Source organism: Electrophorus electricus, chromosome 12 (assembly GCF_013358815.1).
Source record: "Electrophorus electricus isolate fEleEle1 chromosome 12, fEleEle1.pri, whole genome shotgun sequence".
In the NCBI taxonomy this organism is placed as follows: Eukaryota; Metazoa; Chordata; class Actinopteri; order Gymnotiformes; family Gymnotidae; genus Electrophorus; species Electrophorus electricus.
The window spans coordinates 1,984,713-1,997,079 of NC_049546.1; the positions used below are offsets into that span (position 1 = coordinate 1,984,713).

A 12,367-nucleotide genomic window follows, 5' to 3' on the forward strand; every position below is an offset into this window, starting at 1 on the left:
ATATCCTACTGACTTCCAGATCGGAGGAGGGCAGTAGTGTCAAATACAACACAACAAAGGAACGATAAACCAAAAGAACAAAGCTAGCAGCAAACAAAGAAACACAAACAAGACACGATACGCAACAACAGAACAACATAAAACCCTAACACACAGAACAAACCAGAAATCTGACAGACCCAAAGAAAGACAGATGGACATGCTAGCTAAAGAGTGAGAGAAACAGGAGTGTGTATACACACACACACACACATACACACACACACACACACACACACACTCACACACACACACACATACACACACACACTCACACACACACACACACACTCACACACACACACACATATACACACACACACACACACACACACACGAAACAAATTAATCAGGACAATTACAGGTGAGGGACAGGACAGTGGGCAGAGAAAGAACCAGAGGCAGAGGCAACAAGGAGCTTGGAACCAAAACAAAAATACAAGCACGTGACTAAAGTCCAGGACAGGGACAGACGACATGGAGGGGACAGACAGACTGGGGAACCTGTAACAGTGTTACGTTTATATGATAGATTTTTTCAAACTGTTGATTGTTTTAAGCCGCCTTATGGCTTAGTTCAGTTATTAGTGAAAAAGATTAGTTTATGAAAGGTATTAGTTATGAAATTATGAAAAATCAGTGCCGTCAGGACATTTTTGACTGGGTTAGGAAACATTTTGAGAAAGCTTAACTAAAAAAAGACCTATGGTAAATTCTGGATGGTGTTGAATTTAACTGCCACAGCCATGGTGTAACGTGGGGAGATCGAGGCAGACGCGATCACTGAGAAGAGCAAAGATTGTCGGGGGCAAATCCAGAATCAGAGTCGTAGTCACAGTACAGGGTCAGAGAGCCAACGAGAAGAGTCCAGGAATACATCACAGCAAGGAACCAAACACACAAAGACAAAAAATAGAAGCATGGGAACAATAACGCAAGCAGTGATATGAACAAATAAACCCCAGCAATCGCATACAAGGCCTGGAGTAACAAATATCACAGGCTGAACACACATGAAAGAGGCGTGTGACCAGTAACACCACTGAACAAACACAGGGTTTATATACAAGAACAAATGAGAACCAGCCAGGGACAGGTGAAAACCTAAACAAGGCCTGGGACAGGGGAACCACGGAGACAGGGACGCTAGGAGGGGCCAGTCGTGGCACGCCAGCCGCCATTAAGCCTTAGACTGTAGGTAGAGCTAACAAGGAGGCGCTCCGAGGAGACCAAATGAACATTTTGATATTTCGTACTTGTGTAAGAAACCAGCTAATTTGCACCGAGTACATCTTGTATATTGTTTGGTGTTGCTTGCTTGTGAGGTTGTTAGCAGGGCCATAATAAACGACGTCTGCAGGGTTCTTTAAACTTCAACCTGTGAAGTCTATGCTGTGGTCTCATCTAGCTGTAACTCTGCCAAGGGACGAGATTACATCCATATCTCACCCTAGCACATGGATCCCGATGCTAAATTACAGTATTAAATGGGCATGTTTTTGTGGCGCTAACTGCATAAGATGGTTAATTAACTGACCAGTATACAGTCATTTTATGAGTGGTATGTTGACATGCGTGCTCTTGTTGCAGCTAATGTGTTGGGTTTTTTTGGTGTGTGTGTGTGTGTGTGTTTGTAGATGATGTGCTGGCAAGAGATGCAGGAGAGTGTGTGATCTGTCTGGAGGAGCTACAGCAGGGAGACACCATCGCCAGACTGCCGTGCCTCTGTATCTATCACAAAAGGTACGCAGGACAACCCGGTTTCTGAGTCTCTTACGGCTGAATTCTGTGGACTCCCAGTCTACGTGCTATGAGACCTTCTGAGGAATAGGGATTTAATGGATGCTTCTAGAATTCCTAGTGTCGTTCTAGAATTAAGTAACTGCCATTGTTACATCATAAAGAGAAGCGGCAGATGAGGCATTCCAGCCATGATGCTGTGATCATCTCCACCGGAAGGTTTGGTTGCCAAAATTAGTCCAAGCAGAGTCAGAATTGAATCCCTTCAACTGCCGTGAGCTTACAGCAGCCTGTTTGGGAAACAATGGCATGTGTACAGTGCCTCCTCTCTCGCTTCTATTTTAGGATCTTTGTCTCATAGAAAGCGCACACACTCGAGCTGCCTCTGGACTCTCAGCTGCTAATCAATGGGACGCGACTACAGTGACTCAGCAGTACTGGGGGTTTTGTGGGTGTCATAAACACTGACACGTCGAGTCAAGGAGTGAAATCAGGAGTGTTTGGCCTTCAACAGTTTCTGCACAAAATGCAGCTGAATAAATTCCCGGTATTGTCCTTCATATGTAAGTTAATACCTAGTTCCATATGAATGACAAAACCAGGAATTTATTATGAGGAATATTTATTGTTGTTGTTGTTAATATTCATTATTATTATGAATTATATGAAGATTTGAGAATGAACCCTGTATAGCTGTACCACGTTGTCAGCTTGCTTATTTAGTTTGTTTTGATTTATTTCTTTAGAGACTGACTGTATTCTACATTTTTTGCCTTAACAAAACAAACACTCTGCAGCACTTATTACATGTTAATAGATATTTTCAGGTTCGGGGCTTTAGGAGAATCAAAAACATTAGCATTTGGGCTGTGATATGCAGCGGTTTGAAGAGCAGTTTCAGTCCCTTGAGAATATTTGCAGAAATCTCAGTGCATTTGAAATATCCACAAACATCTGTGTCTACAGCTGTATAGACTCATGGTTCGAGATCAACCGCTCCTGCCCAGAGCATCCTTCAGACTGAAATCCTACCACTCTATACTACTGCTGATAAAAAGGTGAGCTCACACACACACACACACACACACACACACATAGAGAGAGTTTCATATGGATTGTGTTATGCTTGTTAAGTCATGGTAAAGGACCCTCCTGGAAAATTAGGACCCAAATATCAAATAATACCTTTTTCTGAATATCAGAAACTTTCATTCACACTTTTGCTCTCTTTCTCAGGGCACTTTATGGACCTGAATCTGGCATCTGGACGCTGAAATAACCAAATAAAACAATCAACCTATTTAGCGATTTGATCAAACCGATGGAGATCGTGAAGCAGAACCAAATAAAGGAATACGTCGTCAAGCCAACATTGTCACTCCCACACTTATCTCAGTACCCCCCCCCCCACCTGCTACACTAGCTAGCGACTGCTAACCGCTAAATTCCCCCCCACCCACACACCCACCCCCCTGTTTTTAACAGACAGCCCTGGATTTCTACACCCCTAGATTCTCACTGCTCCTCAGTTACACGTTCCAGCCCTGGAGTTCGGCTTGGCCCTACATGCACCCTCGTGTTCATGTAGTCTTTCTGTCGAAGAGGAAGAAGAGGAGTTAGGTTAAACAGATGAAGGGCTCGAGTCTCCCAGTAACAGAAACAGGAAGGGGTAGGGCCATGCACACCACCCAATCCAATGGCAATCCCGGCCCCGTCACTCAGAATATGCTAAATAGACGGGACTAGATGAGTGTTGCTTATTCTTTATGTTCTTTATTTGCAGGCATGATATGGGGCGGAGTTTGGATTAGGTGTTGAAACGTACATGGTCTTGGGGAGAATAGTCGTGTGTGTGTGTGTGTGTGTGTGTGTAAAAACTTAAGCAGGGTGTCAATTTGTGTTGAGGCTGGGGCACTTCCTCTGAATGATGCATTGCAGTGAATAAGTTTACACTTTCTTGTCTGTTCGGGTAGTGACCATTTCTGTGACTTTGTGTGTGAGAGAGAGAGAGAGAGAGAGAGAGAGAGAGAGAGAGATGGTCTTGTGTTTCAGAATGAGGTGAATACGTTTGTGCATTTTGTGTAGGATTGGGAGATCAAATGAGTGTTTTGGGTCTGACATTCAAATGTTTACAGTTTACAGTAGATGTCTTTTACCTCCTCGCGTCAAAAACAAACACTCGTAGGCCCTTTCACTTATTTTTTTAAGTACAAACCCAGCTGTCATTCCAAATCATTATTCAGAACAATTTGCTTGTAAAGGCCTGAGTGTGTTTACTCTGTCTGTGTGCATGTGTGTGTGTGTGTGTGTGTGTGTGTGTGTGCAAGTGCAACGGGGGTTTTGGCCCATTTCGTGCTGGTCTAGGAAGTTACTGTTTACGAGTGGATATAAAACCCCCGATGCACTGGTGATACCAGTACGAGATACAATCATCTACATACCAGTGAGACAACTCACAACAAACAAAAAACTAAAACTTTGGCTTAATCCCCAGAGTCCATCTGCTGTATAATGAATATCCTGTTAGATGATCATGTTGTAAGAATTGTAAAACAGGAGAAAAACAATCCTGAGGGATACAAATCAATCTGATGAATGATTCTCTTTTGTTAGATAGAAGTCGAGCTCTTTTTTTCTTGAGGGTTGTCTGTGCTTCATGCCTGAAAACGACAGTGAAGGACTCGCGTCCGTCCGAACGGCGGACAGGACTGGATCGCGAGCCGACGGCGCCACTGCGTGGGGAGGCGGGACCTGCCTGTCGGTTTCCCGAGCGCAGCACCGCGTGTGGATGCAACACCTGCCCGTCACTCCCTGGGTCGTCCTCTCATTTCCTCTCTTCCTCGATTTCTCTTCTCCCCCTTTTCCAAGGATGTGAATGGATGCCTGTTTTTAGGATGTACAAACTAATTGTCTGATGAATTTGATGTGCAGTCTGTGGGCTGAGTAATGATTATATATATATATATATATATTATATATATATTATGTATAATATATGTATTATATATATATATAATTAAAATGAAGAAATAATATTAACAGTTTCACCTTTTAATAAGATGGCATGTGTGAACCCTTAAAGTGATTTTGAAGCTGTTTTGAGTTTATGGCAATTAGCACTTGGTTAAGCAATTCATTCTTTTTATATACGTTTCCATTCACATCAACAGTAGATGATTTAAGACGGCGGTTTAGGGACCAGGAAAACACAAGGCCTTGTTTTATTTCAAGATGAGATAAACTAAGCACATGTACTCTGCTGGAAGAGACGTTAATTCACCATTCAGACTTGGGAGTTGGGGAGGAGGGGATAAAGACATCTCTCACAGCAAACAGCTTTTAATAGCAATAATTGATATATTTTAGCTTTATTTTAGATTTTTCTGTAGTTTAATGCAAAACCACTTCATATGATTCGAATACCAATTAAGAGACTTTAAAAAAATCTGATAAAATGTACAGAATAATCTCGACCAGCCAGAAGTATTTTCCCCAAGTTAATGTATCTTTGACAACCCATAACTTCTTGCTCTGGACCCACAACGCCACTGTGATCTGAAAATAACCTCATGCTTTAGCTAACAGAGTCTTACGTGCAGGATTGCTGTTCAGAACTCTTAGGGAATTCACCAAAGCTACTGTCACTCCATCACACCCAGGTCAGTAAGGTTCATGAGCGTACTTGAAGCGCAAGTTGAAGACGTCTGTGCTTTGTTATCATGTGTCTGAGTCATGTGTCTGACCTGGTTCAACCGAGCCACTTCAGCTAGGAGAATCACAGCCCAGCTTAAAAACACACTCGTGTAATATGCACCGACGTCTAAGATAAAAAATAAACAAATCTCAGTGTACACCGTGATGCAGGACATTCAGTGCTCAGCGTGAACAGGTATTTCTCAAACGCTTCCACCAATACATGTGACAGGCTCTGAGGAAGCACTGCTGGAGTGTGTTATGGCTTCTGACCCTCTCAGAGTGACCCTAGGTTTGAACCAAGTCGCTGAGAACACTGAATAGCTGATGAGGGTGACCTTTAGACTGGGTTGGGCCCAAACTGGGTTACAGGACCTTCCCAGGATTCATGAGGTTCTTGGGGTCCAGTGTGGCCTTCAGACCCTGCATGACCTCCATGGCCAGGGGTCCAAGCTCCTCCCTCAGCAGGGCCCTTTTCCCCAGACCCACGCCATGCTCACCTGTGCAGGTGCCATCCATAGCCAGAGCCCTCCTGTGTGTGTGTGTGTGTGTGTGTGTGTGCAGAGAGAGAAAAGGGAGTGAGTTCTTCATACACAAGGAGCAGGGCAAAATAGCATTACAATTTACAAGGTGTGATGAAAGAAGAATCTAAAATGTAAACAGCAAGATATGCACTGAAGCTAAAATTTAAAGGGGAAGCAAGCTAAAGGGGAAATGGAAAGGAGCGAGAGAGAGAGAACCAAGTGGAAGCCAAGTGAAGTAAGCAGGACAGCAGACCTGGCCAGCCTCTCGGTGAACTCATGAACTCTCTTCACCTCCTCTGGGTCTTCAGGGTTCAGAACCATGATACAGTGGAAGTTCCCGTCACCCACGTGACCCGCGATAGGACCTGGACGCGCAAAACATGCCTCCATCAGCAACGTCCCCAACCACCTACTTCACTGAAACCATACTCTACACCATGCTGATGGACTAATCCTAATCCAACACCAACAGGTCATCAACAGGCCATCTCTGAGCGCACACAACCGAACCGAGCTTCATTATAATCAACTAATCAAGTCTAACGTTCCAAAATCAATGTGGCTGAAGCAGTACATTCATGTCGATAAATGACGACGTGTTTTTACGCTCCAGACACGCTCATCTGCTCCTGTAAAACAATGAGGATTACAATCTAGTACCTGTGAGGTTGTTTGTGATCAGATCCTGTTTGGTCTCCACGATGATCTGAGGTAGGCGAGACAGTGGCACACACACGTCGGTGGAGTACGCCTGCAGAAGACACCACGCACTCACACTCCGGCACGTTCAGAAACGGCTGGTTTGGGAAGCCAGCTGTTCGAGACATCATAGTCACGGAGTTTTTCAGCAGCGTTTTAGGGCTACCCCCTCTGACCTGTTCGCTCATGTGAAAAATGTGTTATGGTTTTCAACTCTTTACTGTTTTACGGTCACTTCTCAGACCTGTTTATGCATAATTATGTGTTAAAGTTCCCCCTCTAACTTCATGTGGTAATGGTATCTTACAGTTACCCCTCTGACCTGTTCATGTGGTAACTCTCACAGCTACCCCTCTGACCTGTTCATGTGGTAAGGTTATGTTTCAGTTGACCCCTGACCTTTCTATGCAGTCAGGGTGCCCCCTCACCTTGCAGCCTGGGCGCAGTGCCAACGCAGCGTACCACGCGTCGTGTCGAGCCTTCCACAGCTGAGCACGGGTCTCCTCATCCTCAGCCCAGGAAAAGTCTGAACCACTGTTCTCTCGTGTGATCTCCTCTGAACAGACACATACACACACGTTTCTATAACATCAATTTTATATTTGTAAAGTGTTCATTTATACAGACACACACACACACACACACACACAAACACACACACCTGTGATGGTCACCTGTTCCTCCAGGCTCCTGGAGCTGCCATGGAATTCCAGGAAGAGGGTGGGCATTATTGGGTATGACAGGGAGTTGAAGCGGTTACAGGCATCAATCATCACATCATCCAGGAACTCTGAAACAGGAGGCAGCATTGTTTAAAACACACACACACACACACACACACACATCATAGTAATGCCCTACAGAAGTGTTTTTTTGAGTGCACATAATCAGTACACAAGTACAGACAACATATTTACTTTCATTATAAAATATTTACAAAGTTTAAATATTTAAATTGTTATTTAAATTTGAGCCTTCTCTCTACAGTCCACTTTGGCTTAACTAAAGCCAGTACCGTGTCGTTAAATCACATCACTTTAAAAGCAAGACACATTCATTAAAAGGTCTGGGTAATAAATGCTTCCCTTCTCCAGGAAGGCCAGTGCGTCATTAAAGTGGTGAGTTTAAGAGAGGGCTGTGAACTTCTTCTAATCCTGTTCTCCTGAACAAAGCCGTTATTCATGACCTGGTCCAAGGTTAACTACCTTCCCCTCCAAGGTGCTGACTCTTTCTCTAAAGTCTCACACCATTTACCTTCGTATCAGTGCACTCACTGTATAACACACTTCAAGATCATTAACAATAATAAGACTGGAGTTATTATGCTGGTGACAAAAATGTGAACACTTGCCCATCCCCATGACGACGGTGATGCTGACGCCCCCTGCTGCTCACCGATGCGGGCGATGGGGACCCCGGCTTGCAGCACCTGCACGGTGCTGTCCACGGCTGCCTGCACAGAGGGGAAGGAGCACACAGCAGACACTGTGCTCTCCGGCAGGCCGTACAAGCGCAGCGTGGCCTTGGTTAGGAGCCCCAGGGTGCCCTCTGACCCCACAAACAGGTTGGTCAGGTTGTAGCCTGCTGACGTCTTCCTGGAGACGCACGACGATGACAGTTAGGATATTGAGAAAAGGCTTTTAAATTAATGGGGTCATTTTCATACGATAATGTTAGTTTTCTGTTTTTTTTTTCAAACAAGCAGCCTTTAAGACTACAAAAGAGGGAGGAAATGTTTATTTATAACATACCTTCTGTAAAACTATAATACATATAGCTGTCGACAAGCTACTATGATTATAGATCAAGTGCAGGGGTACGCCACGCTCTTTTGCTATAGGAATAACAATAAAAGGGTCATTTTATGCTGCCTGTGGTGTCGCACCTTGGACGGCGCCCCCTGCCAGCTGTGCAGAAAACTGTCCCATCAGCCAGCACCACCTCCAGGTTGAGGACGTTCTCACGCATGGTACCGTAGCGGACCGCGTTAGTGCCCGACGCGCTGGTGGCAGCCATGCCACAGAGAGATGCGTCAGCGCCTGGGTCTGCGCGCACACACACGCACACACACACACACACGATTCACTCATCCAACCGCTCTATATTCCATCCTCTCTGTCAGCACTACATCAGAGTCTGACCATGGGCACTCTATCTGGCCTTTATTCATTGTTAAGCACATTAATGTTATCTAACTACCTTTTACATGAAACACTCTCAGACCAGTTTCCCTGACACAGATCAAACCAAATCCAGGTTTAAATTACATCATTTATCTCTATTTGAGCCCTGGTTCATCTAGGACTAACTTTAATTAAGACATACACTATACTGCCAAAAGTATTCGTTCGCCTATCCAAAATTCAGGTGCTCCAATCGCTTCCATGGCCACAGGTGTATAAAACCAAGCACCTAGGCATGCAGACTGCTTCTACAAACATTTCTGAAAGAATGGGTCACTCTCAGGAGCTCAGTGAATTCCAGCGTGGTACCGTGATAGGATGCCACCTGTGCACCAAGGCCGTGAATATTTCCTCATTACTAAATATTCCAAAGTCAACTCTCAGTGGTATTATAACAAAGTGGAAACGATTGGGAACGAGAGCAACTCAGCCACGACGTGGTCGGCCACGTAAAATGACAGAGCAGGGTCAGCGGATGCTGAGGCGCATGTGCTCACAGGTCACCAACTTTCTGTATACCCAATCACTACAGACCTCCAAACTTCACGTGGCCTTCAGAACTCAAGAACAGTGCGCAGAGAGCTTCATGGAATGGGTTTCCATGGCTGAACAGCTGCATCCAAGCATTACGTCACCAAGTGCAAAGTCTCAAATGTAAAGCATGCCGCCACTGGACTCTAGAGCACGTGGAGAACACGTGTTCTCTGCAGCGATGACTCACGCTTCTCCATCTGGCAATCCAATGGACAAGTCTGGGTTTGCCAGTTGCCAGAAGAACAGTACTTGTCTGACTGCATTGTGCCAAGTGTAAAGTTTGGTAAGGGAAGTTATGGTGTGTGGTTGTTTTTCAGGAGTTGGGCTCGGCTCCTTAGTTCCAGTGAAAGGAAATGTTAATGCTTCAGCATACCAAGAGATTTTAGACAATTTTGGATTCAATTTCTCACTCACAGGGAACCAGAGAAACCGAGTGAGGACCGTGGTCTTACTCACCCACAGGGAACCAGAGACTGGGTCAGGACCGTGGTCTTACTCACCCACAGGGAACCAGAGAAACCGGGTCAGGACCGTGGTCTTACTCACCCACAGGGAACCAGAGCCCTGTGTCACGCAGGTAGGAATTCAGTCCTTTTCGAGTGACACCTGGCTCCACTGTCACATCAAAGTCCTCCTGGTGGAGGTCCAACACCTGGTCCATCTTCCTCAGACTGAAGCAAACTCCACCCTTGGAGACAAACACAGCAGCTACACCTCACTTACGGCTCCTGGTAGGCCAATGGTCGTACAGCACATCAGCCCCAGACTAAGCTTACCGTGGACAAGGCCAGATCTTCCCATGACCTCGTCTCAATATTCCAATACGAGCAAGTTCTAAACAGCTTATTTTCAGCATTGTACAAGAGCTCAACACAGACTATAAAGAGTAATTAGCTATGTCTTATCAATTAGACTCACAGAAAAAGATTAAGTTTAGTCTTACAGTAGCAGTGAAACTCAGTTTGGGTTTATTATTGATCTGTGTCTGAGAGAACAGATCTTCACGAGAGGTGAGGATGCCGTTTTCAAAAATAATATCATCTGTCAGTCGAAACATGACTTTCACCTTTCTAAATGAAGCCTTCTGCTCTAGTTGTGCTAACAAACTTTTCATTTTGGTTCTTTAATTAGCTGATGACGTTAGCTGATTTAGGTTGGACAAAGAGCACAGCGTCCCCTACAACTCGAGGAACGCCTGCTGTACATGAAATGGACTCTCACCTTCAGAGCGCCCACTCCTCCCTCCAGACCTGTTCCCGTGCCAAAAGGGATGATGGGTAGTCGGTGGTGATGACAGATTTTGGCCAGAGCACTGACTTCCTCCACGCAGCGGGGAAACACCACAACATCTGGGGGGCGACATCTGACACCACACAATAAAGTGCTTTACAACAAACATACTCAGAATACACCCAGGGCTCAGAATACTGGCCTGAAAAACTGGGGCCACCTACACACACACACACACACACACACACACACACACACACACACACAAAGACAATGAAGACACGCTCAACAGGTCAATATGAAGCAGTAAGATAGTACAGTAATTGCAAGAAGATTCAGTTGAACCTGATATGTCAGCGCTCTGTATCTACATACAAGACACATGCCTTCTTGTTGGATGCCGCACGTCGTTCAGACCCTGGGCCTGCGCACTCTCACCTGTGCACCGACTCATCTCTGCCGTGCTGCTCCCGTAGTGCTGCACCCACGCACACGCCTTCATCGCCGGCGACCGCGCGCAAAGCCGACAGCGTGCGCTCACGGGCCCCGTTCTGCACGGGGGGAGAAAACACTTCTCATTCCGAAACGGGTTGTAATTTGCTCCACTGACAGATATTATTCTTACACTTTGACCCGCTAAAGTCCAGCCACTACGTTATCATTATACCATGAGAGGGATGGGTAATGCTCGATAGTCTAGATCCATTATTTGGCGCTGTTTTATTAGCTGATCTATCTTACAGCTGTTTGAGGCAGCGGAGTGCTTTTATACACAATTTTCCTACGTTTGTTCGTTTTTTCGGCTAGTAAACAGGTGCAGACCAGGTCGCCGCTTACCTTCACACAATCATATTTTCTGCGTGTTCCACAACCGGACGCTAACCGCAGGCGGCAGAGGTGCAGGGTTGCTCTAAACCACACGCAGGTCATGTCTTAAAACAGCTCTTCTGGAAACCACCAGGATGGCTGTGATCTTCTTTTCTTCTTCTCGCGTCTGTCAGATTTGAAATGCCAAAATAATAATAATAATAATAATAATGCCAATGTTCTTCCGGGGGCAGGGCGACGTCATTACGCTTCCTCTACGTGCCGCCCACGCAGAATATAAACACGGTCACGTTAACACACTTACTGGGCCAGTACCGCCTGCAAAGTGACTCACTTAAACAACAAAAAATCCAAACTTTTATAGATTTATAGTCCAAAGTTTTCTAGACCATTGTGCAATGGGACATTTCTTGTCTATACAATTTTAAATGTATTTTATAACATACCTTGTGTAAAACTATATGATATATAGCTGTCGACAAGCTACTAGGATTATAGATAAAGTACAGGTGGAAAAAACTCATTTAAACAACATCCAAAACCGCCACACTGTTTTGCTATAGGAATAACACAATAAAAGGGTCATTTTATGTTGCATGTGGTGTCGCACCTTGGACGGCGCCCCCTGCACCACCTCCAGGCTGAGGACGTCCCCACGCGTGGTACCGTAGCGGACCGCCTTGGCGCCCGACGCGCTGGGGGCATTTCTTGGCTATGAAACATAATCTGCAGCCGCGTCGGGTGGCCTCCCAAGATGCCCTTATCGTCTGGACGTTATTATTACTACACTATTCTTCTATTTTGATGTCAGTTGACCGACGGTTTAGGAATGCTAAGGCTTGCACTCTGTGTCGGGGCTTCCAGCCTGTGTTAGCCTCTCTCGGCGTGTCCGTGCAT

The 12,367-nt window shown here is 45.3% G+C and overlaps 2 protein-coding genes across 2 annotated transcripts in view; one reads left to right on the forward strand and one right to left on the reverse strand.

Annotated features, from left to right (window-relative positions):
- Positions 1-4,366, forward strand: part of znrf1 (zinc and ring finger 1) — a 30,806-nt gene extending 26,440 nt beyond the window's left edge. The window contains exons 3-5 of the mRNA XM_027029243.2: positions 1,677-1,782; positions 2,746-2,837; positions 3,016-4,366. Of these exons, the coding sequence (XP_026885044.1) occupies positions 1,677-1,782; positions 2,746-2,803 (164 nt within the window). The 3' untranslated portion in view covers positions 2,804-2,837; positions 3,016-4,366. The remainder of the gene's footprint in view (positions 1-1,676; positions 1,783-2,745; positions 2,838-3,015) is intronic.
- Positions 4,367-5,489: 1,123 nt separating this feature from the next.
- On the reverse strand, positions 5,490-11,696 carry ldhd (lactate dehydrogenase D). Its single transcript, XM_027029242.2, has 11 exons — positions 11,480-11,696; positions 11,081-11,193; positions 10,634-10,775; positions 9,959-10,100; positions 8,581-8,740; positions 8,091-8,290; positions 7,357-7,485; positions 7,124-7,251; positions 6,657-6,747; positions 6,250-6,361; positions 5,490-6,004 (listed from the first exon to the last, which is right to left on the reverse strand). Exons 1-11 carry the CDS (start codon positions 11,570-11,572, stop codon positions 5,839-5,841), a joined length of 1,476 nt encoding a protein of 491 aa, XP_026885043.2. The 5' UTR covers positions 11,573-11,696; the 3' UTR covers positions 5,490-5,838.
- Between the last annotated feature and the right edge of the window lie 671 nt (positions 11,697-12,367).

Excerpts from the sequence above, each read along its gene's own strand:
- ldhd (XM_027029242.2), bottom strand. The coding sequence starts at position 11,572 with ATGACCTGCGTGTGGTTTAGAGCAACCCTGCACCTCTGCCGCCTGCGG. Across the intron at positions 11,194-11,479 it reads GAAAATATGATTGTGTGAAG|AACGGGGCCCGTGAGCGCAC; the intron begins GTAAGCGGCGAC and ends CCCCCCGTGCAG. Across the intron at positions 6,748-7,123 it reads CACTGCGCCCAGGCTGCAAG|GCGTACTCCACCGACGTGTG; the intron begins GTGAGGGGGCAC and ends TGTCTTCTGCAG.